The sequence below is a fragment of the Microtus oregoni genome, unplaced genomic scaffold, assembly GCF_018167655.1.
Source record: "Microtus oregoni isolate MIOR12 unplaced genomic scaffold, Mior012 000016F_ref0000370, whole genome shotgun sequence".
Lineage (NCBI taxonomy): Eukaryota > Metazoa > Chordata > Mammalia > Rodentia > Cricetidae > Microtus > Microtus oregoni.
In genome coordinates this window covers 1,671,131-1,696,425 of record NW_024543075.1, presented here as the reverse complement: position 1 = coordinate 1,696,425, position 25,295 = coordinate 1,671,131, and the positions used below count along the sequence as shown (strand labels likewise).

The 25,295-nt window shown below is 49.9% G+C and overlaps 1 protein-coding gene across 4 annotated transcripts in view; it reads right to left on the bottom strand.

The window, feature by feature from the left end:
* Cars1 (cysteinyl-tRNA synthetase 1) overlaps positions 1-25,295 on the bottom strand; it is a 53,435-nt gene that overhangs the window by 15,376 nt on the left and 12,764 nt on the right. For 2 of the 4 annotated variants that reach the window (XR_005975794.1, XM_041667071.1), the window contains exons 2-10: positions 23,395-23,643; positions 19,564-19,655; positions 18,168-18,256; positions 17,470-17,566; positions 16,787-16,885; positions 15,392-15,541; positions 4,351-4,491; positions 3,244-3,332; positions 1,772-1,893 (exon numbers count right to left, since the gene is read on the bottom strand). Coding sequence is in view for 3 of the 4 variants with exons in the window: in XM_041667071.1 (XP_041523005.1) it covers positions 1,772-1,893; positions 3,244-3,332; positions 4,351-4,491; positions 15,392-15,541; positions 16,787-16,885; positions 17,470-17,566; positions 18,168-18,256; positions 19,564-19,655; positions 23,395-23,643 (1,128 nt within the window). In the remaining variant the exon portion in view is untranslated. The remainder of the gene's footprint in view (positions 1-1,771; positions 1,894-3,243; positions 3,333-4,350; positions 4,492-15,391; positions 15,542-16,786; positions 16,886-17,469; positions 17,567-18,167; positions 18,257-19,563; positions 19,656-23,394; positions 23,644-25,295) is intronic. The other 2 variants (XM_041667073.1, XM_041667074.1) reach the window with 2 other exon arrangements.

Genomic DNA, 25,295 nt, shown 5'->3' with positions numbered 1-25,295 from the left:
CTCATTCCTTTCTCTTGGCTTATTCACAGCTACACATGCTCGGTGGTCAGCATTACACCTGCCTCCTGTGCCTCTGAGGGACTCAGGAGTAGAAACCTCAGATAGCTTGCCAGTCTCCCATCCCTGTAGCACAAAGGCCTGCAGACTTGCACCTTGGTCGGACAATAAAAGGATTGTTTGGGACTACTCTCAAACTTTCTACTGTACCTGGCCTGTGGTCTGGGGCTTAAAAGGAAAGATCCCAGAGGCTGGAGAGATGGCTCAGTGTTTATGAGCACTGGCTGCTCTCTGAGAGGACCTGGCTTCGGTTCCCAGGTCCAAAACCACCTGTAATTTCAATTTTAGGGGGTCTGACATGGCTATGTTCTGACCTTCTCAGGCACCAGGCGCACATGGTGCTCAGATATACATGTAAGCAAATACTATATACATTAAAACAAAATTTAAACAGAGAAAGATGCAGTTTGATTCCTTCAACCATGCATTTGAAATTTTGTTCCGCTGTTAACCATTGCCTCCCAGCCTCTGTGTTTCTGCAAAGGACGTAAGGCTGCTCTAGGCTGTGCTGGTGTCTGGCCCTGAAGCCCTCTCAGCTTTATCACTATAAAGCCACCTCTTTAATACCGAACACGACACCTATTCACCACCGGGCCCAGTATCAATGCTGAACTGGCTTAGCTTCTCTCTTGTCAAGGTTTCCGTGTGTTGTTTGTTGAACTTTTCAATTCTGATTTTTTTTTTTTGGGGGGGAGTAGGGTTTGAGACAGGGTTTCTCTGTTTAACAGCTCTGGCTATCCTGGAACTCACTCTGTAGGCCAGGATGCCTGCAAACTCACAGATCTGCCTCCTGTGTGCTGGGATTTAAGGTACGCGTCACCACCGTCCAGATTTTTTCTAATTTTTTTATTTTCTGTTTTTTCAAATTCTGATATTTCTTAGAATAGAGCCCCACAGGTGATATTTCTATAAAAAGCCTACATTTTCATGGCTAATTCAACCTCTAGAAATAAGGGGTCAGTGGGAGATATATCTGGCATCAAAGTTTCTCCTCATCTTAATGGTGTGCTTTCCCAACCTTGGGTTTTGTGAGACAGTCCTTAGCTTCACTGTGGGTAAAGACTTCTGAACAATGTTGTCACGTGATCCTGCCTGATCCAGGAAAACGCTGACACCCATGTTTAAAACACTTGAAATAAGATCGCTAAACAAGGTGCTAAACATGGCTCAGAGGTTGGGAGCACTGACTGCTCTTCCAGAGGTCCTGAGTTCAATTCCCAGCACACAACCATCTGTAATAAGATCTGGTGCCCTCTTCTGGTACGCAAGCATACATGCAGGCAGAACACTGTATGTATACAGAATAAATAAGTAAAAATAAATAAATCTTAAAAAAAAAAAAGATCGCCTAACACACATTACTGCACACACATTTAAGTCACATACTCTGTCACAGTAGGGCAGGCCCTGAGGCCTCCGTGTCAGGTGCCCCATCAGAATAGCTTAGGGCCAGGGCCAGGGCCTCTCTGACAAGTGCCTGCCACAGCAGCTGAAGGCCCAGGACTCTCAGTGCAGTGCTAACTTCTGTTTCTTAAGTGACACCATCTTGAGCAGAAAACCCCTGAGACTCCTTTAGGGGAAGCAGCCTGCTCTCCATGTGTCTGTGAAGTGTACATGGGCACCCACCAGGACCCAGAGGTAGAGACCTGGTGTAGGCTGTGAGTGAGGAAGAGCAGCCTAGCTTTGCTTCCACACATGCTGCAGGAGCTCTCACCTTCTCCTTCCTGAAGAGCTTTCTGGTCCCCAACGGCCTCAGGCACCAGTTTCCCATAGGAGTGCTTTTCACTAGCAGCAAACTTGGCTGTGTCGAAGTAGACTGACCCATTCGAAGCATAGCTGGAAATAAGAGGAAAGGTACTCTCAGACACACCACAGCACTTATGGGAAAGCCTGGAGGGTCGGGAAGGGCCAAGGACCAAGGCCACCAAGTCTCTGCCCTCTGCAGCAGGTCAGAAGCCAGAGTTGCAAGGGCTGAGTAGGAACAACAGGGATGCTGCCTGAGGCAGAGATGGCCAGCCTCAGTGTCAGGCAGGGTGTCCCACACAGACCCTCTGCTTGGTGCACTGTAGCTCACAACCAGATATGACACACCTTCTCCTCTCTCTCTCTCTCTCTCTCTCTCTCTCTCTCTCTCTCTCTCTCTCTGTGTGTGTGTGTGTGTGTGTGTGTGTATTCTATCTACTTTGTGATCCTGTCATGTCTCTCCATGTATCTCTAGCATATTCTAACACAGGAGTGTCCTCTCTGACTCAGGCTTGCCACTTGGCTGGACCAGTGTCTCCTGATGCCCTGCAGCCATGTGTCACATGGGGTGAGGTGGCACTGTCACTTCGGAGGTAGCTCTGTAGCACGCACCGTCAACAGTCCTCTTTTCTCTAGCCTGTGCAGCCAACGAGTAGAGAAGTGACCTGAGGCCAGGTCCAGTAGTACAGCAGCAGTGGGCGCCTAGCGCTACCTGCAGCACCAGGGTCTCATGCATAACTCATCCTAATGTTGGCAATGTGGGCAAGTTCCCACACATGTCAGTCAGCATTTCTAGCATGTCGAGCATGCTGTAGCAGTAACCCTGAGCTGGGTAATGTCTGCACTAAAGTCACAGCCAGGTAACAGGACACACACAAAGGGTTTGAATAGTAACGATGTTTCCAGGACACCCTGCAGTGTCCAAGCTTACTATCATGCCACTCTGGCCCCAATGACTTAACCCTAACTCTAAAAGCTTTCAAGCAGAAACAGGGCCAGGTCTTCCTGGTAACAGCCAGGAGAGGCCACTGGGCCACTAAGAATTCTCATTGCTCAGTAGCATGATGTTCCCCACCCTGACTGACTTAGCAGGAAAAGAGACACATGGTAGACAGAAAGACCTTTCTTTCCAGTCTGGGGCCTACAGGGGGAGGAGCCTTAGGACACCTGAGCACAGGCCTCCCGATATTCAAAAGAATGGCTGTTGGGAGCTAGCTTCCTGACTCAATTTTCCCAGTTAAACGCTTGTGACTGTGGCATGTACCGTGTATGTCATGAACCATCCTTATAGAAATCCAAGTTCTTGAAGCAGAGCTGGAGTGAAATGCAGAGTTAGTCAGGTGCTGTGCTGAGGAGGGAGGTGTGGCCCCGCATCTAGACTCTCCCTGTGGAGCTAACTGGCCTGCAGGGGAGGGGAGGGGAGGGGAGGTTTCTCATGCTTACCCATAACCATTGTCCACAATCGTTTGGACGAAGTTCACTATTTCTGGCACATACTCGCTGACCCGGGTCAGGACATCAGGAGGGAGAACCTGTGGGGACAGAGTCTCAGCGCTTTCTCCCGACCAGTCTCAAGACCTCAGCCTCCACTGAGTACACTCCCTGGAAACCACATGACTGCCAGAATCAACAGCACAGACACAGCATCCCGACTACTTAGGGGGACCATGGCAGGAGGATCACAAGTTCAAGACCCACAAGGAAAGCTCATCAAAACCCTGTTTCAAAATAAAAGGAAAGGGCTAGAAAAATGTTTTAGCAGGAAAGGAAACACAGGGAAGACTGAAAGACTTGTCGTTCCCTGTCTGGACCAGCAGGCGGAGGAGGGTTAGGATACCTGACATTGGCCTCTGGGCAGTCATGAAAACTGTGACATGGACTTGTCCTGCCTCTCAGAGTCCTTCATCCCACTTGATCCCCCATTTGCTTGTGTATCTTTTTTTCTTTTTTTTCTTTTTTGGAGAAATCTATCTGCCTCTGCCTCCCAACTGTTGGGATTAAAGGCTTTTTTTTTTTTTTTTTTTTTTTTTTCGGTTTTTCGAGACAGGGTTTCTCTGTGGCTTTGGAACCTGTCTTGGAACTAGCTCTGTAGACCAGGCTGGTCTCGAACTCACAGAGATCCGCCTGCCTCTGCCTCCCGAGTGCTGGGATTAAAGGCGTGCGCCACCACCGCCAGGCTTGGCTTTTTTATTTTTTGAGGCAGGATCACACAACACAGTTCGGACTGGCCATGAACTTGAGATCTTCCTGCATCTGCCTCCTGAGTGCTGGGAACACAGGAGTGTGTTGCCACAGCTGGCTTCCACTCCAGGTTTCTGACTTCTTTTCTAGGAAGCCCTAAGTGCCAGGCATGGGAATACACACGAGACCACTCAACAAGGAGAAGCATCTCCTCACCCCTCATTCAAGTTCAACGTTTACTTAACCACTCACCGAGCTTGCAAAATGAAGACACTGTGGATCACAGGCTTTGTGGCTTTACCAAAATCAGAACTTGGAAAGCAGGGCTTGGCCTGAGAAAGCAAGGACCAGGCAATCCAAGACACTCACATTCAGGGCTTCCATGTCTTTGTGGAACTCTTCTTCCCAGAACTTGGGCAGTTTGGAGAAAATAGAATTGTCAGTCACCTCACTGCCACCTGTAGAATCCAGCCAGTCAGAAAGCAAGTCCTTTGCTTCCTCCAGCAATACCTAAGAGAAAGGACATCCACACATGGGCTAAGTTTCATGCAAGCACACATGGCAATATGGCAGGACCGATCAGCGCCCTGAGATCAAAACCAGCCTTGCAAAGCAGGATCCATGAGTTGCCATCTCCCACTGTTGGTGTGGAAGATGTTCCAACTGTACTCGTGCTGGCTGAGAAAAATGACTGTCCTAGCCCTCCTAGGATGAATGTCTTAAACATTCAGCAGTATAGGGTTGTGAGTACACTGGCAGTCTGCACTCTATCACAGAAGCACGAGGCAGCCGGGCAGTGGTGGCGCACGCCTTTAATCCCAGCACTCGGGAGGCAGAGGCAGGCGGATCTCTGTGAGTTTGAGACCAGCCTGGTCTATAAGAGCTAGTTCCAGGACAGGCTCCAAAACCACAGAGAAACCCTGTCTTGAAAAACCAAAAAAAAAAAAAAAAAAAAAAAAAAGAAGGAGCTAGACAGAAGAAACAGGAAAATAATTTATAGGACAGCATCCTGTCCTCAGTTCCCACTGACGTTGGGAGTCGGCAGCCAGCAGGGCAGCCCCAGGGGCTCAAGGAAAAAGTGTACCCAAGTAGCATATGCTGCAAACCACCTCTGAGACCACACTGAAAAGGACACCATTCCAAACAGTCAACAGCTGGGCCTCCCACTAGACCTCCCAAACCATGCTTCTCAAAGCTGCAGAAGCAGAGACGACTCAGGCTAGTCATGTCCCATCTAGGTGTGACTAATGAGAACTGTCTTGTCCAGGGCAAAGCTGGCTCCATGTGCGTCCCCAGGAAAGTGGGTGCCATCGGAATCTAGTCTGTTCAAAGGTTGTGGTACCAAAGCTAGTATGTGGTCTGAGGCCTACAATGAGAGTATTCTTGGGAACTGTGGGAAGGCAGGCCACAGAGCCCAGTCAGCACCCACCAGCAGGGGTCTAGGGGATGCAGGAAACCTGTGCTTTTACAAAATGATTTATTTTTAGTAACATATATGCATCTGCCATGTGAGTGCAGGGATAAACAGGGACCAGAAGAGGGCATCATATCCCCAGGAGCTATAGTCAAATCAAAGGTCGTTATGAGCCACTGCGTGGTTGCTGGGAACCAAACTTACTCTTAACCACTAAGCCTTCTCTAGCCCAGGAATCTGCATTTAACAGCTACAGGTGATGGAAACAATGGATGTTCAGGAAGTGCTGGGCAAAGGATGGAAGTCATGAAAGCAAATCTGACCTCAGTGACAAGGGACTGAAGTGCAAGAGGGTGGATGGCTGAGACACCTAACAAGTTTTAACAAGAGACCACAGTGTATGGTCGGGAGCTGTGAGGGAGCTCTGTGTTCTCACCTGTACTACCTGGAAACCCACAATGCAGCAACCACACAGAGGCTAAAAGAAACTGAGACACTAGACCTCCCAACCTGTAATCCTAGCACCTGGGAGACTCGGGAAGGAAAACAGAGGTTAGCCTGGGCTACAGTGATTTTTAGGGTAGACTGTCTGAGCTCAGACAGAAAGCAGGTGGCTAGATTTTAACAGCTGTCCCCAGAAACAGGCCACTAAGTGAGGGACAGAGATAGGCTCAGGAATCTGGCCTCCTGGGAAGGAGGCATGAAGCTGAGAGAAAGCAGAGGTAGGCTTTCAAGCCCATGTTGGCCACCCAGCATCCAGTACCAGTGGCCTGGGTATTTCTAGGAACTAAGTCACCATGACAGCAGATGAAATACCGTATAGCAAAACCAACCATACCCAGATGACCTCCAAAGGTATAGCTACGGAAGTGATAAAGACTGGATTTCAGTTCCAGCACCAGTGGTGAGGACCCACGTGAAGTACAGAGAGTGCTACGTCACCACACAGCAGGTATCAGGCAGAGAGAAAAGCACAGGCTCCTCTTAGCTCTAGACTCTAAAGGGCCTGGGAGGTTGTGACAGCAGCCAGGAGAGCAGAGTTCAGCCAAGAGGACACATGAGTTGACAGCCATGGAGCCAGTGTGAACAGCAAAGCCAGCAATGCGACGAATAACTAAAGAGACTGGGTGGTTCAGTAGGGACAGCTTCCAGAGGGCCCGTCACCATGCTTACTTCCAGGAGCCCCACCAAGTTCTCAGAGTTGATAGAAGAGAGATGAGCTTGTGTTGCCTGTGGGATGACGGAAGGGGGAGGGACCCTTTTCAAGTAGAGAGAAGGCCTGCCTAGCTGACTGCCTTGGGTTTCATGTCCCCCAGAAGCCATGCTGCAGACACAGCCAGCGCTGATAGTATGAGAAGTGAGGCTAACAGGTGTTCAGGTCATTGGCCTTTGACAAACACATTAATGTGCTCTGTGGAAGTGCCAGAGGCGACTTTCCTGACACATGCCCTCTCTTTCTATTCTGTCCCCAACAGTGGATGATACCTTGACCCTGAACTTTTCAGGCTCAGGAATTATATGGAATAGACTTCTATACTTTACAGCTTACCAAGACTCAGGTGTTCTGGTACAGTCACACACAATGACCTATGACACTTACTTCAGGAGAGGAGTGTGTATCAAAGAAGGTAGGGTTGCCTCTCAGCACTGATAGGCTATGAAGTGGAGGAGATGGAGCTTAGAAGGAAGTCAGGTCACTAGGATGGTCCCTTCCCATCTCTGCTTTCCAATAGCCACAAAACGCTAGGTGGTGGTGCTCACTTTTATTCCAGTACTTGGGAGGCAGAGGCAGGGAGATCTCTGAGTTTGAGGCCAGCCTCGTCTACAAGAGTGAGTTCCAAGATAGCCAGGGCTACAGAGAGAAACCTGTCTCAAAACAAACAAACAAACAAACAAAAACAACAACAAGTTCAACAGCCACAAAATTAGCAGCATCCTCCACCTCCTGCCATGCTCTGTGGGCCTACCCCAGACCCAAAGCATCAGGGCCAATCAAGGACCCAAACCCCTGAAACTGAACCAATAGGACTTCTCTCCTCATAAGTCAGTTCCCCCGGAAATTTATGACAGTAACACAAAACTAACATAAAACAACCAATCCTATTTTTAAAAAAAAAGAAGAAAGAAAACCCCCTCTGAGAGCTTATGAGATTAGCTTCATTCCACTTCCAGTTTGCTCTCTCAGCTTCCTGCTCTGGCTGCCTGATGCCATGCCTCCCCATCATTATGGACTTTCCTTCTGGAACCATAAGTCATCACCCTGTATCACTATCACCAAACTACTTCCGGAAGTTGCCTTTGTTCATGGTGTTTTATCACAGGAATAGAAACGTAACTGCTACAAGTAGCAATGAACAACTGGAGATCAACATCTTTCCTTTAATGTGCACTGGTGTTTTGCCTGCATGTATGTACGTGTAAGGGTGTTTAATGCCCTGGAACTGGACTTACAGACAGTTGTGAGCTGTCATGTGGTGCGGGGAACTGAACCCAGAAGAGCAGCCAGGGCTTTTAACAACTGTCCAGTCCTGAGAGATGAACGTTTTGAAAGGTATTCTTTAAAGGAGCTCCATCTAGAACAGTCACGAAAAGGTGCTTGAGAAAACATGCCATCAATTAACTACAAATTTTTTAAAACACAGCCGAGCCAGGTGTATCTCTGCGAGTTCTAGGCCTGTCCGCTCTACACAGTGAGTTCCAGGACAGCTAGGGCGAACAGAAAGGTCCTGTTTCAAAATAAAATAAAAGACAGCATAGGGGCTGGAAGCTGGCTCAGTGGTTAAGATCACTTGCTCAGCCATGGTGACCTAAATTTGAATCTCAGCACCCATGATGGGCAGCTCACAACAGTCCCTGCAGATCCTGTCACTGCAGAGCCAAGGGTTTGACTTCCTCTTCTGACTTCTGCACAAACATGCACACAAACCAATAAACAAACAAACCTAACCCAGTTACCAAAAGCCCCACACCTATGATGGTGGCAGAGTATTCTGGACTCTGCTGATGACGTAGCCGTGGGGACTCGCTCAAGGCCAGAGCAGTTCAGAGTGGTGCCAACCGCTTAGAAGACTTCTTAAGAATCCATTTGCTGTATGATCTGGCAAGTGCACTTATTGTTATTTACCCAAAAGAGCTGGAAAGCTAGGTCCTCACAAAGCCCCCACACAGCTGTCTATAGTAGCTTCATTCATAACTGCCAGGCCTGGAAGCAAGACATCCTTTAGATAAACAAATGGGTGCCTCTAGACAGCAGGATATGGAATATTAGTCCGTGCTAAAAAGACATGAGCTCTCAGGCCACAAAGACATGGAGGAGACTTAGAACACATTTCTAAGAGAAGCAGTGGTACTGTGAACTAATTACAACATCTGTTTCTGGTTTCTTTTTTATTTAAATTTAATTTTTTAAAATATTTTTTAAGATTTACTTTATTTACTATGTATACAGTGTTCTGTCTGCATGTTTGCCTGCAGGCCAGAAAAGGGCATCAGATCCCATCCTAGATGGTTGTGAGCCACCATGTGCTTGCTGGGAATTAAATTCAGGAACTCTGGAAGAACAGTCAATGCTTTCAACCTCTGGGCCATCATCCAGTCCCATCCCTGGTTTCTTACACAAAGCCTCTAAATAGTTTGGAATGCCCTGGGAAAAGGAGCATCTTTTGTTCCATTGAGGGGACAGCCTGGAAATGGGGTCTGCTTATGAGAGAATTCCAGCTGCCAAGGTTACAAAGGGACCAGACGGAGGCTGGCCTTCCACAGACTAAAGCCTGCCTGCATCATGAAGGCTCACAAGAAACTGAAGAAAGTGGGCTGTGGTGGTCACATGTGGAATCCCAGAATTTAGGACGCTGAGGCTGAAGCCAGACTAGACTGTGAAAAGACCCTATCTCAATAAATAAAAACAACAAACGACAACAAAACCCACAAAAAAGTCAAAAGACACAGTTGGGAAGTTGTGGGTGGCTGAAGCTGGTGCACACAGGAGTGATGGCCTTGGCTGGGCCTCGTCCCTGCATGCTGTACTAATAAGCCAGTAAATATATCTCAGTTAATTCTAGGAGATCTGGAATGGATCCTGGCAACTGACTGAAGCTGAGGAGGACTGCGGGGATACTAGATTCATAGCTGACTGGTCACAAGGTCAGTGACAGCTTATGACTTGGGAGTTGGCAGCTGAAGTTGTGAGGCCTTAGCCTCACAGGCTGCGGCCTTCTTCACTGAGTGTCAGAACTGAGGGAACTGCAGGGTGTACAGCAGGTGTCTCTGGAGGTGGTGTGTACTGGAGGTGGTATGCATTGGAAGTGGTGTGTATTGGGGGTGGTGTGCACAGGAGGCGGTGTGCATTTGAGGTGGTGTGTATGGGGAGTGGAGGGGGAACTCTCAGTGTGAAGCCAGGCTGGAAAGGCACATTCTATGCAACTGCAACTCAGTCACACCTGGGGAAGGCTTGTCTACAGAGACACATAAAGTGCAGCAGCGACCAGGAGCTCAGAGGAGAGAGGAGCAGGTGGAGTACACACAGCTTTAGGTCTGTGATGACGGATCCAGGTCCTCACCCATGGGTCCAAACCCACAGGACAGACAGCACATGTGATCACATCTGTAATCCCAACGTTCAGAAAGCTGACCACAAAGCCAAACAACCACTTGCTACAGCAGGCTGCCAGATGGTAGCAAAGGCAGGACTCTGGTGGCGTGCAGCTGATGGGGACAGCTGTGCAGGGAGCAGGAAATACCTAATACCTCTCACTTTCTATGTGACTCAGAGTCTATTCTAAGAAACACTTTGTGTTTGTTGATTTGTTTGAGTCAAAGTCTCAGGTTATAGACCAGGCATGCCTTGAACTCTCAGACCTCTGCCTGCTGGGTCCAAAGGCATAGTAAAAAGAAGACCTTTAAGAACCAAATAGATAGGTTTGGTAGCACAGACTTACAATCCTAGCCAAACTGAAGGCTCAGGCATCCAAACAGCATTCAAGGCTAATCTGGGTAACTCAAGGAGACTCATCCCCCACTCCAAAAGGGGGAGGAGAAAAGGTGGGTGCTCGGTAGCCAAGTGCCCAGGAGACACTGTGGTTTCAGCTCCAGTAAGGAAGGAAGAGAGGGAAGGCAGGGGGTCTGGTTAGAAAAGGAGAGGCAAACAATCCAGCATGGGAGGACCTTCTTCCCAGGAGACTCTAAACCATTGTGTCACTAGGATGGGCTGTCAAGAGAACTAGCAAAGACACACAGACTCCCAACAACACAGCTGAGGAACAGGAGGCGTAGCACAAAGACTACAGAATCCTCTCTGGCATAAGACAGTGTCCCCAACCTGACACAGGAAACCAGCCTCCAGCTCAGGTGCACAGGACAAACACACTCGGCTGGGTGATGAGTCTTACCCAAATAGCAACTAAACTAATGTAAAAAGTGCAATCCAGGCCGGGTGGTGGCGGCACGTGCCTTTAATCGCAGCACTCGGGAAGCAGAGACAGGCGGATCTCTCTGTGTTCGAGGCCAGCCTGGTCTACACAGTGTGCTTCACGAAAGCGTGAGATACATAGTGAAACTCTGTCTCCAAAACAAAACAAAACAAACAAAAAGCAAAGCAACAAAAACCCCACTTAAAACAGAGAATGAGCTCCGCCTATTAAGGAATAAGATAAAACAGAGTAGAGAACGAAGGCTGGGATGGAAAGATGGCTGCTCTTCCAGAGGACCCAAGTTCAGTTCCCGGCACTCACATGGCAGCTTAAACAGCCTGCAATTCCAGTTCTAGGAGATCCAAGTTCCTTGTCAGACTTCACAGACTCCTGTGGGCACGTGGTGCTTATAAATTCACCCAGGCACATGCATATAAACATACAAATACAAAAAGTCTAAAAAAAAATGAAGGAAAAGAGGTAACAAAGAATGGACAAGGGCCAATGATGCAGACAGATCCAGTGAAGCACCAGACCAAGTACAGGCTGGTCTGGACCGTTTCACATGCCACAGGACACCATCGAAATTTGCTTCCTCTCAGACTGGCAGTAGGTGCCTCCTGCTGGGCTGGACAGCACAACTGACGGAGTTCACATAGGACATGCAGAAATATCCTGGTGCTATAGCATCCCCTACCTAGGCGAAGGCAGAATCCTCCCTCGGCCACTCATAAAGCAATGTGCACAACCTCCAGGGAAATTCTGAAACTTTACAACCTTTGAGAGAAAACACAGGAATGGTGGGGCAGATTTCTTCATACAAAATAATGTCATTTCCCAAAGTGTAGCATGAATAATAAAACCTAGAGACAGATACAGGGGTAACAGCTGAAGATCAGAGAAGCAGAGCAGTAAATCAATAGAGAGACCTTTTACCAATGCTCAAACTGAAGGGGTGATCCTCAGACAGCCTAGACTGCATTGTGCCTCCACCAAACCTCAGACTCCACACTAGGGCGAGTTCCTGTCTCTTCCGCTTTATATTTCTCTTTCCGTCCGACCAGATCATTCCTATCTCCACCTCCCTAGTGCTAGGATTAAAGACGGAGTAACTCCCAAACACTAGGACTAAAAGTGTGAGTCACCACCACTGGATCTGTTTCTCGATTGGTTTTGTATAGCCCAGGGTAGCCTTGAACTTCAGAGATCTGTCTGCCAGGTCTCCTGAGTCCTAGGATTAAGGGTGTGTGCCACCACTCCCTGGCCTCTAGTGGCTTAGTTTTGCACTCTGATCTTCAGGCAAGCTTTAATTATTAAAATACAAATCAAATATAACTATAAGGGCTGCCAACAGTACAGCAGGCTTGCAATCCTAGCACTCGGGAACTGAGGCACGGAGAGCGTGAGGTCCAGGCCAGAGTTCTAGCCTAGCTTGGGATATACATTGAGACCCCAGATTCAAACAACAAACAGGGATAAACCTGGATGAAAACTAAGGCTCTCTGCTCACTGAAAGGCAGTGGCAGGAAGACTGTTAGACAGGAGTGTCAGCAATGTAGTTAAGTGAAAAGCTTTAGTGGGCAGAGGAGGAAGTAGAATGCTTATGAACCATTCAGAAAAAAGTCACCAACCGCAGTGGAAGGGACATGATAGAAGCCCAAATCACCTCATCCAAGAAGGCAGCAGAACTGTCTCAGGAGACTCTGGGAGAGATGTTCAAGTCACAGATGTTATCTCTAAACACTCATTTGACAAAGGAAAGAAGGGGACACCAGTAAGACAGGTGAAGGTGCACATGCTGAGTATGGTCACTGGCAAACTCACAAGCATCTGCAGAAGAACAAGGCTACCACCCTGAGGAAGGCCAGGTTCCCTCTGCTGAGCATCTGGTACCCAGCCCTGCTGCAGCAGCCCCCACGGGCTCTGCTCTAACACTGAGACCATGGGGATGGAGCCCTTGCTTTGCTTCCTGGAGTCTCAGCTGTTGACTGTGCTGAGTGGAGAAGCTGAAGCCCTGACTGCTGAGGCTCCTGTGGGCTTCCCTGGGAGATGCAGTTCCTACACAGCTGATCTGTCCAGGGCAGCATGTGCTCTGCCTAGGTGTAGGCTGATTCAGAGCTGTGTGTGGAATCCTGCAGCATCTGCCTATTCTCAGCATGATGGTGTCCTAACTATATCACTGTGACCAATCGCAGAAACAATACAACTGCACACTGAGTCCCCAGACCCTTCCGAGACCCTGGCAATGTGTATGGTCAGTGCTGGGGACTCCCAAGAGTCACCCAAATATATGGTCTAATATTCAGCAATTCCCTTCCCTATGCTAGACTATGTCCTAAAGAAACTCTGAGGCGCTTGTGGAGATAACATATTACAGCTCCCACTCAGACAGGCAACACCACTGGCAATCATAGGCCACAAAAGGGACTGCCTCCCATCCACCGGGATGGCTGTACCAAAGGCACAGGGCAACAAGCACTGCTGAGAATGCACATGTGCTGTGTAATCAGGATGGCATTCCTCAGAATGCTGAACAAAGAATCAAAGTAGGATCCTGAAATTCCACTTCCGGCACAGGCCAAATGCTTTTAAAAGCAGGGTCTTGAATAAGCACCTGCACACTATGTTTTCAGTAATACAACAGCAAACAGCAGGACAACATGAATGTGCACAGACATGGGCGTGCATAGCCAGGGTCCACGGCACAACAGAAGCTCCTACACTGTAACATGGACAAAGCCAGAAGACACGGGCATGCATAGCCAGGGTCCACGGCACAACAGAAGTTCCTACACTGTAACATGGACAAAGCCAGAAGACACTGTGCTGAGAGAAGCCAGCAATAATAAGAATTAGGATTCCACTTACTCAAGATTCCTAAACAATCAGACAAAGAAGGCAGGATGCAGTGCCAGGGTCTAGGAAAGGAGCTGGGCAACCAGTCCTTCATAGGTAGCTTTAGTTTGAGAAGGTGTGGGTACGGTGGCACGCAAGTATGGCCGATCCTGGTACTGAGATACGTGTGCTTGCAGGGTTAAGATGGCAGTTTTGTTTTTTTTTGTTTGTTTGTTTTTTTTTTTTTTTTTGGTCTTGTCTGTTTGTTTTTAAAGAGAGGGTTTCTCTGTATAACAGTTCTGGCTGTCCTGGAACTTGCTTTGTAGACCAGACTGGCCTAAAACTCACAGAGATCTACTTGCCTCTGCCTCCTAAGTGCTGGGAATAAAGGCGCCCACTACCACTGCCCAGCTAAGATGACAGTTTTTATGTTACATATATCATCGGAACTTTGTACGTACACACATTTCCATACACAGCACAGACTGACCTGAAACTGGCTACAATCCCCCTGCCTTGGCCTCCTGAGGGCTGGAATGTGACTTTTTAAAGATGGGAACTGGTGGAAGAACTGGGGAATGACTTTAGTGGGACTGTTGGTCACCTGACTGCAGGCCGCAAAAGCATGAGAGAGAAACTTGTGAAGCACAATTAATAAAATCTCAGAGACTGATATTGGGGTTCAACCTGAAGCTCTGAAAAACAAACAGCCAGCCACTGGCTCTTACCTCGGCCTCAGTCTGAAAATGGCGATCCTGCCTCCAGGAATCTCAGAATGAGACTGTGTCTGAGAGACACTTCTTCCCATGTTATAATCCTTTGTAGGGCTGGGATTAAAGGCATGCACCACCCGGTTTCTATGGCAAATTAGTGTGGCTACTGGGATTAAAGGTGTGTGTTACTGGGGCCTGGTCTATAAGGCTGGCCAGTATGGCTGTTTTACTCTCTGAACTTCAGGCAAGCTTTATTTATTAAAAAAAAAAAAAATGAAATGCCACTACAAACTTGCCCCAGAGGAATGGCAATGTGGGCCCACCTCAAAAATACAACCTGAGGTAAAGCACATGGCCCCATCATCAACAGCAGACTCTGTCATGTAGGAACACAGAAGAGAGAAACCCGAACAGAAAGAGTGAGCAAGAGGTAGGATGGTCAGTCAGCTCAGGCGGGGGCCCCAAGTCACTAACACAGAAGCCCAGGTCTCTGCCGCGCACACCTTTGTGCTGCTTGACGACCGGCAGCCACATTCCTCCTGTCTGCTTTCCTTGAGTTACAGAGTGGCCAGCAGGGGGTGCTAGCAGAAAGGGGAAGGGCCCTGTGTCCAGAGAGCTGCTATGGTAGGACAGTAGGCAAGTGTGAAAGTCCCAGCTCCACTGCCAACTACAAGTTGCTGCTCACTTCACCTTCAATTGCTGGCTCTGCTTTCTGCTACCAAGAAATGAGAGGGAAGATCCAGTGGATAATTATGGAAAGGGAAAACAGGCGGCTGCTCCCCTGCATTCTAAGTAGAAGTGGTAGGAGCGAGCATGGGGGAAAGGGAGCCATAATCTGGGTTCACAAGGGAGCCAGGTTCGTCTCCCTGGTGCTGAGCTCCATGCCTGGGAATGGGACTACAGAGGCTGGGGTTCCCAGGTAGGATGGGATACTGACTGAGCACATAAGAATGGAGCCACGGGTCTGGGTCACATTGACTCTGAATGTGGATCAACCATGTGCAGAATATGACGTTTTATACAAACCCAGAAGAGCTCACCTGCACATGGCTGTCTACTTCCTCTCCAGAGGGGCTGGAGTGCATAGCCTGCTCCAGTGGTTCTGTGGCAAGCTTCACAGAGTTCTGGATCCGCTCCAGCATCTGCCTCTTGTCGGGGTCTGTTGTCTCGCTTAACTTGACTGAAAATGGCTACAACCATAGAATACACCAAATATGTCTGGCACGGCACAGAACACTGCTTCCTAAAGCTGACTCAATGCATCAGAGCACTGCGTTCCCCACTCCCAGACTTCAGCTCCCAACCCAGGCAGATCTGCTACCCTTCTTCACGTGTGGCTACACAGGATGCTTAACTTTATTAAGCAAGTTGTCTCCCATGCAAAATGGGTACAAAATGTACATCCATCAAGCCCCAACAGCTGGTGGCTATCTCCCATGTCAAAGGTGCTCCAGCTCCCCCAGCTCTCAGTCCTGACAGTTCAAAGACAGCTATGCTCTAACTTCAGGCCTAATCCTTCCCAGGGACAACGCTCTGAGCATTCCAGCATTTGTTATTGTAGTTGCTAAGGTTGGTGTGTGACAGGAATCAGAACGATCCATTCTTACCATAAGTATGATTGCTTAAAAGAAAACTGTTTCCCATAGGCTCTGGGATCTGAACACTTGGACCCAAGGTGATGGTGCATGCTTGCAGGAGAAAGTATGTCACGGGTGTGTGTGTGTGTGTGTGTGTGTGTGTGTGTGTGTGTAAGGCTCTAAGAGCTTGAAGCCATACTCTCCTATTCCAGTTTGCTCTCTGTTTTGTTCTTGGGTTTGAGGATGTGAACTCTCAGTTTCCTGCTTCTGCTAACAGGCCTGCTAACTGTTGCCAAGCCTCCCTGTCATGATGGGCTCATCCCTCTAGAACCATAAGCCAAAATCAACTTCTCGAAGTTGCTCATCATGGTGTTTTAGCACAGCAATAGGGAAATACCTAAGACACTGTAACATGAGAGTTTACACATTAAAAGGAGGCTCACTCAGAATAAAGGTGTGAAACTGGAGAGAACACACTTCCTCAGTGGGGGTTACAGCACCGGGGATGTGACAAGAACTTACAGATCAAGTGTCTGCTTTGTGGTAAAAGTGGGCATCATATCGCTTGTGACCCCAAACACTGAGGACAGAGAGCAGTTCTGTCAGGTACTACCAAGAGGGATGGAGATAGAGCAGATATTTCCCCTAAGTGTCAGGAGTATCACCTACTCCACACCATATCCTGCAGGACTCTGCCCTGGAGACTGTCTCATGGGCCTGGCAGGGGCGACACCAGCTTTGATACCCTAATGCAGCTGGTCTGAGTACTGTCTTAGAAACGACTGCCAGGTCAAACACCATCCCAGACAGGGGCCTGCCCAGGCACAAGAAGGAGGCAGGGTGGAATCCAGGGCCTACCTTCAGGGCAGCATGGACATCCTTCAGGATCTGGGCAGCCGAGGGTTTCTGTTCACGATACTGTTCAAACAGGTAGTTCTGCCGCGCCCGCTTGATGATCTGCCAAGGTGAGAGACTGGTTAAGACAGAGTCCACTCCCTCCCACGTGCAGAACATGGCTCACACTGCAACTCTGAGTGATGGTGAAGGGCCACGGGGACAGACACAGGTCCCACACAGTGTGGCACTGTGGGACACTATTACCACCCTCCACCTGTACCTGCAAAGTGGGACTGAGGTCTGTCAACTTCTGGGTGTCTAAGGACAGGTCACTGAGGCCCCAGCTTCCTCAGCTAGTGAGATAGAGTGGGCCTGCTCCGTAAAAAGCCAGGAATGATGGACTCTTAGCCAATGATCAGAATGTGCAACATCTTGCAGCATCTGCATGCCTGTGTGCAAGATCCTCCATCTGCATCACCTGTGGTATCAGCTCACAGCAGGGACCTGAGCCTGTCTGTCCTCCAGCTCATCTGTTCATTCATGTAGCCCAGGCAGACCTGCAACTTCCAAAGCCGCCCAGATTGGCCCCACACTCACAATCTGCCTCCTATGTGATGTTCTGCAGCTGTTTTTCTTATCTGAAAGTCCTGCTTCCTCTCAAGTCACCTATTCAGACCCGAGTGCTAACTTAGGCACCCCCTTACCTTATCATCAATGTCCGTGATGTTCATGCAATAAAAGACATCGTACTGGAAGTAATCCCTCAGCACTCTCCTTAGGATGTCGAAGGAGATGTAAGACCTACAGCAGAGGAAAGCACAGTTCCTCAGTTGGCACACGCTGCCCATGAACTGGACACTCCAGGAAGAACATGCACAGGCTGAGCACCCTAAAACCAGAAACATCCCCAAATCCCAAGTTTTCTGAGCACCCACATGATGCCACGAAAAGAAAACTTCCACGCTATGAAATAATGTTTCATGAACAAAACTGTTAAGATGCCATGTTTCAGTGTGGGCTCCGTCCCCAAGGCCTCTTGTTCATATGCAAACAGCCTGAAATCGGAAAACCCTGCAATCCTCAGCACTTCCAGCCCAGGCTCCTGGGCTAAGGAAACTCAGCTTGTTAGGACAGGACCCATGACCTTTACCCCATCAGCCATCAACTCTGAAAAGTCACACCCACAAGTGTGTGTGTGTGTGTGTGTGTGTGTGTGTGTGTGTGTGGCAGGGAAGGGGTCACAACTCACTACACCTAAAGTCTGCATGTTGTGGACACATCACATGTCCACTGGGGTAGGGATAGTGTGGGCAGACTCCAGGAGGGCAACCACAAGCTCTGTGTACGTCCCTTCTGCTGTCTTTAATCCTCCAGCAGTGTAGATCTCCAGGCCCAGACCTACCTGGCATGTCCCATGTGAGATGCATCATACACAGTCGGCCCGCAGCAGTACCACGTCACCTTCTTCCCATCTTGAGGTATAAATACATCCTTGTTAAAAAACAAGGAATGCCATCACCAGAAACTCAAGAAACTCCACACACAGTAAAAGGAGCCACAAACAGTCCACTAACCGATTGCCTAGGGAGCCGGGCTCTGGCTTTGAATTCACTATCCTCCTGCCTCCACCTCCCACATACTTAGATGATAGGCCTGAGCTAAACCATCAAGACCCTCCTGTCTCCTGTTTTACTGATAAAGTCATGGCACAGTTAGTAAGCTGTGTGGTGGGAGCCTGGTGAAGGCATCCTCACCCCATCCTCCCTGGAACCTTCCTCCTCCTCAGAGTGGGGAAGGGGCAAAGTTGCTGACGTGAGATGCAAGTTACAGGAGCTGCAGCTAACAAGTTCCAGCCTGACGACAACCTGCTCCAGACAGCCACTTCAGGAGCTTGGCACTGATGCTGTCTTCTCCAGACAGAGTACAAGGCCGCGAGCTTCCTCTCCCACAGGAACTTGGCTTAGAGGCCAGAGCACCTCGATATTCTCAGACTTCTCTGGGAGTGTCATCATCAGTGAGTCACATAAGAAGATGGGACCTGTCCCAGACCTATCTCCTGCTTGCTAAGCATGTATACTGACCAAAAACTCGGCCAAAGGACTGGAGAGATGAGTGCATACTGCTTCAAAGGACCCGAATTCAGTCCCAGAACCCATGCTGGGGGGGCTCACAACCAGCTGTAATTTCATCTCCAAGGGATCTAAAGCCTCTGTGGACACTGTATTCATATGCCCACCCCACCCCCCATATACATGTAATTAAAAATAAACCATTAAAACAAACAGACAACAACAAAAACCAAGCCCACAACTGGAAAGCTCTCTGAAATCTGTGCCACCACAGCCATGAGCTAAGCAGAGAGAACCATGATGAGCCTATCAGGTCAAGAGCCAGAACTGGCATCCTGGCACATGTTGGGCTCCAAGCTCCAACACCACCTGGCAGGCTGGTCACATTGCCTACTCTGCTTGGCTTGGGACAATGTTGATAGCCAGGAGCCCTCCTGAAAGCTGCCAGCACTTGGCTTGGCTGTGATGGTGACCTTGAGCACTCACGACTGGGCAATGCCAGGAGGCCAACAGGCAGGCTTTCCCAAAGCACTGTATACAAAGTATTTGTGCCCTAGTTTTAGAGCACAGCTGTCTGGGCTGCAAAGGTCACGGCACAGCAGTAACAGAAGGTGCAGAGTCCATACCACAGCACAGGAGTAACAGAAGGACCCTGGACCAAGATGAGGGAACATGCCATGTGGTTAACAGGCTATAGTTTGCTCTGCAAGGGCATCTCATCCGTCTTACCTTGTTCCGGGTGAGGCTATTGTACAGGCGAAGCTTGCAGGGCTCAGTCCCTGCTGGAGGGGACCACTGAGGCTGCACTCGCCGGCCTTTACCTGGAGGCAGAAGAGCAGACAGGTCACACAGCAGGTCACAACTAGCTCTCAACACCTGGGTTGAACAACAGAACTTTACTTTTGAGACAAGTTCTCACTTTGTAGCCCAGGCCTTTCTGGAATTTTCTGTGTAGTTCAGGCTGCCCTTAAACTTAGGATCCTCCGGCCTTAGCCTCCCTAGTGCTGGGATTGAAGGCGTGGTTTGTGATTTTCAGTTCACCTTCTGCACAAACAAGGCGTGGCTGCCGCCAGCCCTCGAGATACTTGCCTGGGCAAGGTAAGAGTCTGGACAATTTGTGACACACAGGCCACCTCCAAGTCACCAGGTGCAACGAAGGTCGGGGTGAGAATGGTCTCCAGCCCTTCCTTATCTCTGTCCTTAGCCTCCCCAAATCTGGCTTGGCTGATAGCCAGACTGACCCTAACCTCTGGATACAAGTCTGTTGCACCTCCACCCCCACCCAGGCTGATCCACACTGGCTTGACAGGCTCCACGGCCCAGTCCCTTTCTCTCAGGCAGCACCTGCTCTCTGGACACCATATGGCACAGTCCCTCCTTGGCATGTGCCTGAGACCTATAGGCCCTTTCCCAAAGACAGCTGCCTCTAGTCCCGAGAAAGGCTGCCCTGGTCTGCATGCCTGGGAACTCTAAGGTGTCACAAGGGTAATGCTTCAAGTCTCACAATCTCAGTCCAGTAAAGCTGACTGAAGCCCACTGGGAAACCATGTGATCATCCACAGCCTGCTCCTGTGCTCGGCGGGGGCACACCTGTCCTCCTCCTTAGCCCTGCCAAGAGCCAGGCCCTGTGCTGCTCCCCTCTGTGGGTCTGTGTGTATGGATCACACAGGGCCACCTGTGGTAGACCCTAATACACTTTTTTAGTGCCCAGTCCATCAGCCCCCCTCACCTCTGCTGAGCACAGGGAGGTCTTGAGCTGGCCTGGTTGGTCCTAGTCTTCCCTCACCATGGATACTTCTCTTGCCTTCAGTCACCTCTGACTCCTATAAGCAACTGCTGATACCTGTGCCTGCTAACCTGTTGATTCCACTTCGAGAGTCATAGAGAAATTTGTTCTGGGCACAGGCCTTTTCCAGGCTCCAATCCCTGCCCAGGTCACACTAGATAGAATAGAGGACACTCGTAACAAACAGGCTAAGGATAACAGGGAGAGGGAGTGGAGACATTGTCCACTGCGTGGGGGCAGATGAGGGAGACGACAGCAGCCAGCTGCAAGCAGGAGCTCCTTCCTCCCGGTGAGTTCAGGATCCAGTCACAGGTGGCCACAGACTGGGATGGAGGAAAACCCAAACCTTCATCAGACACCAAATGCAGTCTCAGCTCACTCTGAGCACACCTCAGAGTTTCCCATCCTTACGGGAAAGTCTCACTCTGTGATGTCACTGTCCTTCCTCATAAAACCCACAGGTGACACCAAAAATGAAGGTGCTGCTGCAGTCCCACGGGAAAAAGACATTGCCAAGGGCTACTACTCAGGGCTGAAGGTGAGTCCCTGTGAAGCTGGGCCACATTCGGCATTCAGCTCTCCTCACGGCTACCACAGTCTCACAGCCAGCGACAGGCTTCAAGGCCACCTGGCAGGGACACACTCCAGTTTGAAAGGGGGCACAACAGAGAAGATACACAACAGCCTGCCGCGCACAGGCTCCCTGGGTCAAGAGGGCACACACAAGTGAAGTTATCAGGCTCTTCCTGAAACCTCCCAACCCAACGACCATAGCAATGTCAGTGTCCCCAAAGCCTCCTAGGTGCTGTCAGCCTGGAACAGCACCACTCCAGGCTGGGCACTGTGGTGGCATGTTCAGCATGGTCAGAGTGCCCCTGAACCAACAGGTAGCTCTGCAGCACAGACAGCTACACTTTGAAAATGGGATGCAAGAGGCCGGAGGTCCAGAGATGGAGAAGCTGCTGGGAAGCAACAGACTGGCCCAGGAGCATGAGGTAATGCTTGAGCCACCTGCCTGGGAGAACTCAGAACCTGAACCTCCCTAAATACTCTGCCCTGGCTTCCGGCAGGCCCTTTCTGCAGTGACAGTATGTCTGCTGCCTCCAGAGGAGCTGGGGGAAGCAAGGGGCCAAACGGGCTGAGCCCCAGTTCCAGGTAAGAGCTCCCAAGCAAGCTCAAAGCCCCGGGATGGAGTGGATCACCATGCTGAACCACAGAGGGTGACAAGGTGAAGGGAGAAAGGAGGACGGGAGGCTGGTGCGAAGAGGGCTGGCTCCTCTGTAAGGGGACCATGAAGGCTGAGAAGAACACAGGAATTTTCCATGTCTGAGAGGGCCCTTTGCTGCTAAGGCCTCAGCCTTAAGGAGAAGAGGCTAGTGAAGGCAAGTTAGAGACATCATGACAGGGAGAGCTCCAGTCCTCAGAGCCACACTGAAGCAGAGCTACTATTGATCCAGAGGCATGGTGTGGACACTGGACTCTGGAGCCTGGGCCTGCCAAAGTCAGGTAGCCCAGCTCTAACCTGCCTTCCCTCCAGCTAAGCTTCTGAACATTTTGCTTAAGGGACATCTGACCTAACACGTTTTTCACATGGTCCTGATGGCCTCATAGGCAGCTGTGTGCTGGAGGAAGCAGGGTAATCCTGTTAGTGCTGTCCTTAGCCCATCCTCCACACAAAAGCATCCCCCAGAGAAGCCTCAGTAGACAGCAGCTGACTGGAGTGGGAGACCCTCATGGTCATGAGGCCCTGAGAAGTAATGTTCCGCTGTGTTCACTGGACGGACAGTGGTGTGTCTGTTCAGTTCTCCCCAGGACCATACAGGAAGCCTACAGGGGTGGTTGCTGAAACCAGGACCAGGTCCTTGATCTCACTGAAGTTGGGGCATAGTGTTTAGACAATCTGACTCCCTACGCTTTTTGGAGAAGACACCTGGGACACAGTGTTAGACGTAAGGACAGCAGATGTCCAGGGAAGACCGCCTGTGCTGCCACATCTCCCACCTAGGGCTGGAGTAGGGGGTTTACTTGGGATAATCCATAAAAGACCCCAGGAGACCCCTCCACATGTTCCAAGGTCCCCACCCCAAGTCTGCAAAGCTTCAAGGAGGCCACCAGCAGGGACTACCATTAAGTCAGCACTCAGCCCTCTCCACATAAAGGAGGAGAAGTGTATTATAGCCACGAGAAACTGGGGCTCAACAGCCTTAGGCCATTCAGAACTGAGCACCCATGGACAGGAGGATTGCCAAATGGCCAGATGAAGGTGACCAACTATTTGGGTCCCAAGTGAGAACCTCCAGTAGAGCCTCCCCATTCTAACAACTGTGCCCAGGGACACCAGCAGCACCCACAGGCATGGCTGACTTCATCTTAAACCACAGGCAGGAGACTCATGTCTGCTTTTTTAAAGGTTCATCGTCAATGAATACAGCTCTAATATGTAGTGATGTCACACGTGAAGAGAAACAAATGTCACCTATGGAACTAAAGACAGGAACCAAGAGGCACTACCAGCAAAGCATTAACTGAACTCCAGACAGGCCTGTAGCAGCATGCAGTATGGCCCTGAAGTGGTCCCCGGTGACGTGATGATGTCTCTGAGCCCTGCCATTCTGGGTACGCAATATAACCCTACCAGACCCAGAAAGCATGGCTTCTGCCCCACGGGAACACTTTTGACTGAAATATGAAGGTGAGTCTCCAGCAGGATACCCACTGTCCTGTAGCACCGCATGCCCTTGACCTTGGAGCAGAGGTTCACTGCTGTTACTCACTTGCTTGGAGCCTGCAGGGCTCGCCTCTGCCTTGGGGGCCACCCAGGAGCGCTTCTATGTGTCTGAACCACCGAGCCACGTGGAAGAACCTCGAGTCATCAGTAGGGGCTGAGAGCTGCCTGAACACGTCCACATCTGCCTGGGACAGGGAGTACCCCTGGACATAGCTACGCGTGCTGAGGTGCTGGTCCAGGGCCTGCACCCTGGCTGCCTCGTCACTAATGCTCAGAATGGACCTGTAGTCGGCAGCTGCAAAGACAGAGGGCATAGGACGTCAGGCCAGAGGGCAGGCAATACATGACATCAGGCAGGCAGGAGTAGGCAGAAGGGCACATGATGTCATGCAAGCGGGTAGGAGAGGTGCAACATCAGGCAAACAGGCAGGGTGTATGGGAACAAGGAAAAGGTCACAGAACACCAGGGATGTGACAGAAGGCCGCCCAAGAAGAGGAGCTAGAGAGAGTGTATGTCAAAGCCCTTTCCTGAATGTCAGACATCCAGAAGAGGAAGGACCACAGTGTGGCCATGCAGACCAGTGGCTGGCAGGAGGAAGGCAGGATGACAGTGGAGCAAGTCAGATGTCCTCCTGGAACTCATGGGAAGGTTTCAGATGCATACAGAGGTGGTCTGCAGCATCCTGAGTGCTCTGACTGCCAGGGATTGCGTACTTTAAAACGACTAACTTTGGGTAGGACACGGTGATGTACACCTTTAATCCCAGCAAAGGCAGAGGCAGGTGAATCTCTTAGCAAGTATAAAGCTCTTGTTTTGATTGCCAGCACCACAAAATAAACAAATTAGTTCATGAAATGGTTACTTTCCTGCTATGGAGAGGGTAGGAGCTGCAGAGCCCTCAGCACGTGACATCACCATGCATAAGCCTGCAGATGCGGGAACAAACATGGCTTCTAGAAGCAAGATGTCACATCCCCAGGTTGTCCAAGCCCTCTCAAGAGTCCTCAGGGCTGCTAGAAGGAGCTGCTCTGAAGACACTTGACCCCTTCACTGACGCACCCACTACAAAGGGTACAACAGTCATGACTCCCACCACCCACAGCTCAGAGTGTGGAGGACTCCAGGGTAAGGTTCTGCATGGGTTACCTGAGGACAGAAATCTAAGCTGAGCCATAGCATCCTGAAAATTAAAAAATACCAACTGCCCGAGACCACAGTTACGTTAGGCATGGGCTGATTAGACCCGTACCATCGAGATGTCTTATTTAAGGGGAAACGTATGGACGATAAAACATTAATATGGCCCTGAAGTAAGAACCAGATGCCTGGTTGAACATTTACTCCATACCCTGGCTAGTTTTATGTCAGCTTGGTTTAAGCTAGTCATTTGGGGAAAGGGAACCTCAGTTGGGAACATCTGCCACTGGACCAGCCTACGAACAAGCTTGTAGTTCCTTTTCTGATTTAGTGATTGAGAGCCAGCCCACTGTGGTGGGGCCACCCCTGGGCAGGGAGTCCTGGAGTGTGTAAGAAAGCAAGATGAGCAGCCAGCAGGTGAGGGACCTGCCTGCAGGCTGCACCACCACTGTCACCACCCACTGAATTCTGTTCCCTCAATATCTACTCTGCCACCCAACCCCACCCACCTCCTCATCCTTCCTGTGGCCAGCCCTTCCCCGCAACTCCAGCAGACTCCATAGACACAGGAACAGCCCACATCTTTCGAAGCACAGACTATAACTATAGGCACAGATACAACCAACATCAGTCAGAAGAACGTGAGGATAGGCTGAATCCAGAACCCAAAAAACTCAGCTGAGACATCCTACTGGACCTGAACATCCTACAGACATCCTACAGAACCTGATTGGTTCTGCCAATCACCAAAACCCTTACCCATTCAGGCTGGAAGACAATGAAGGAGATAGATAGTAAAGAAACAAAAC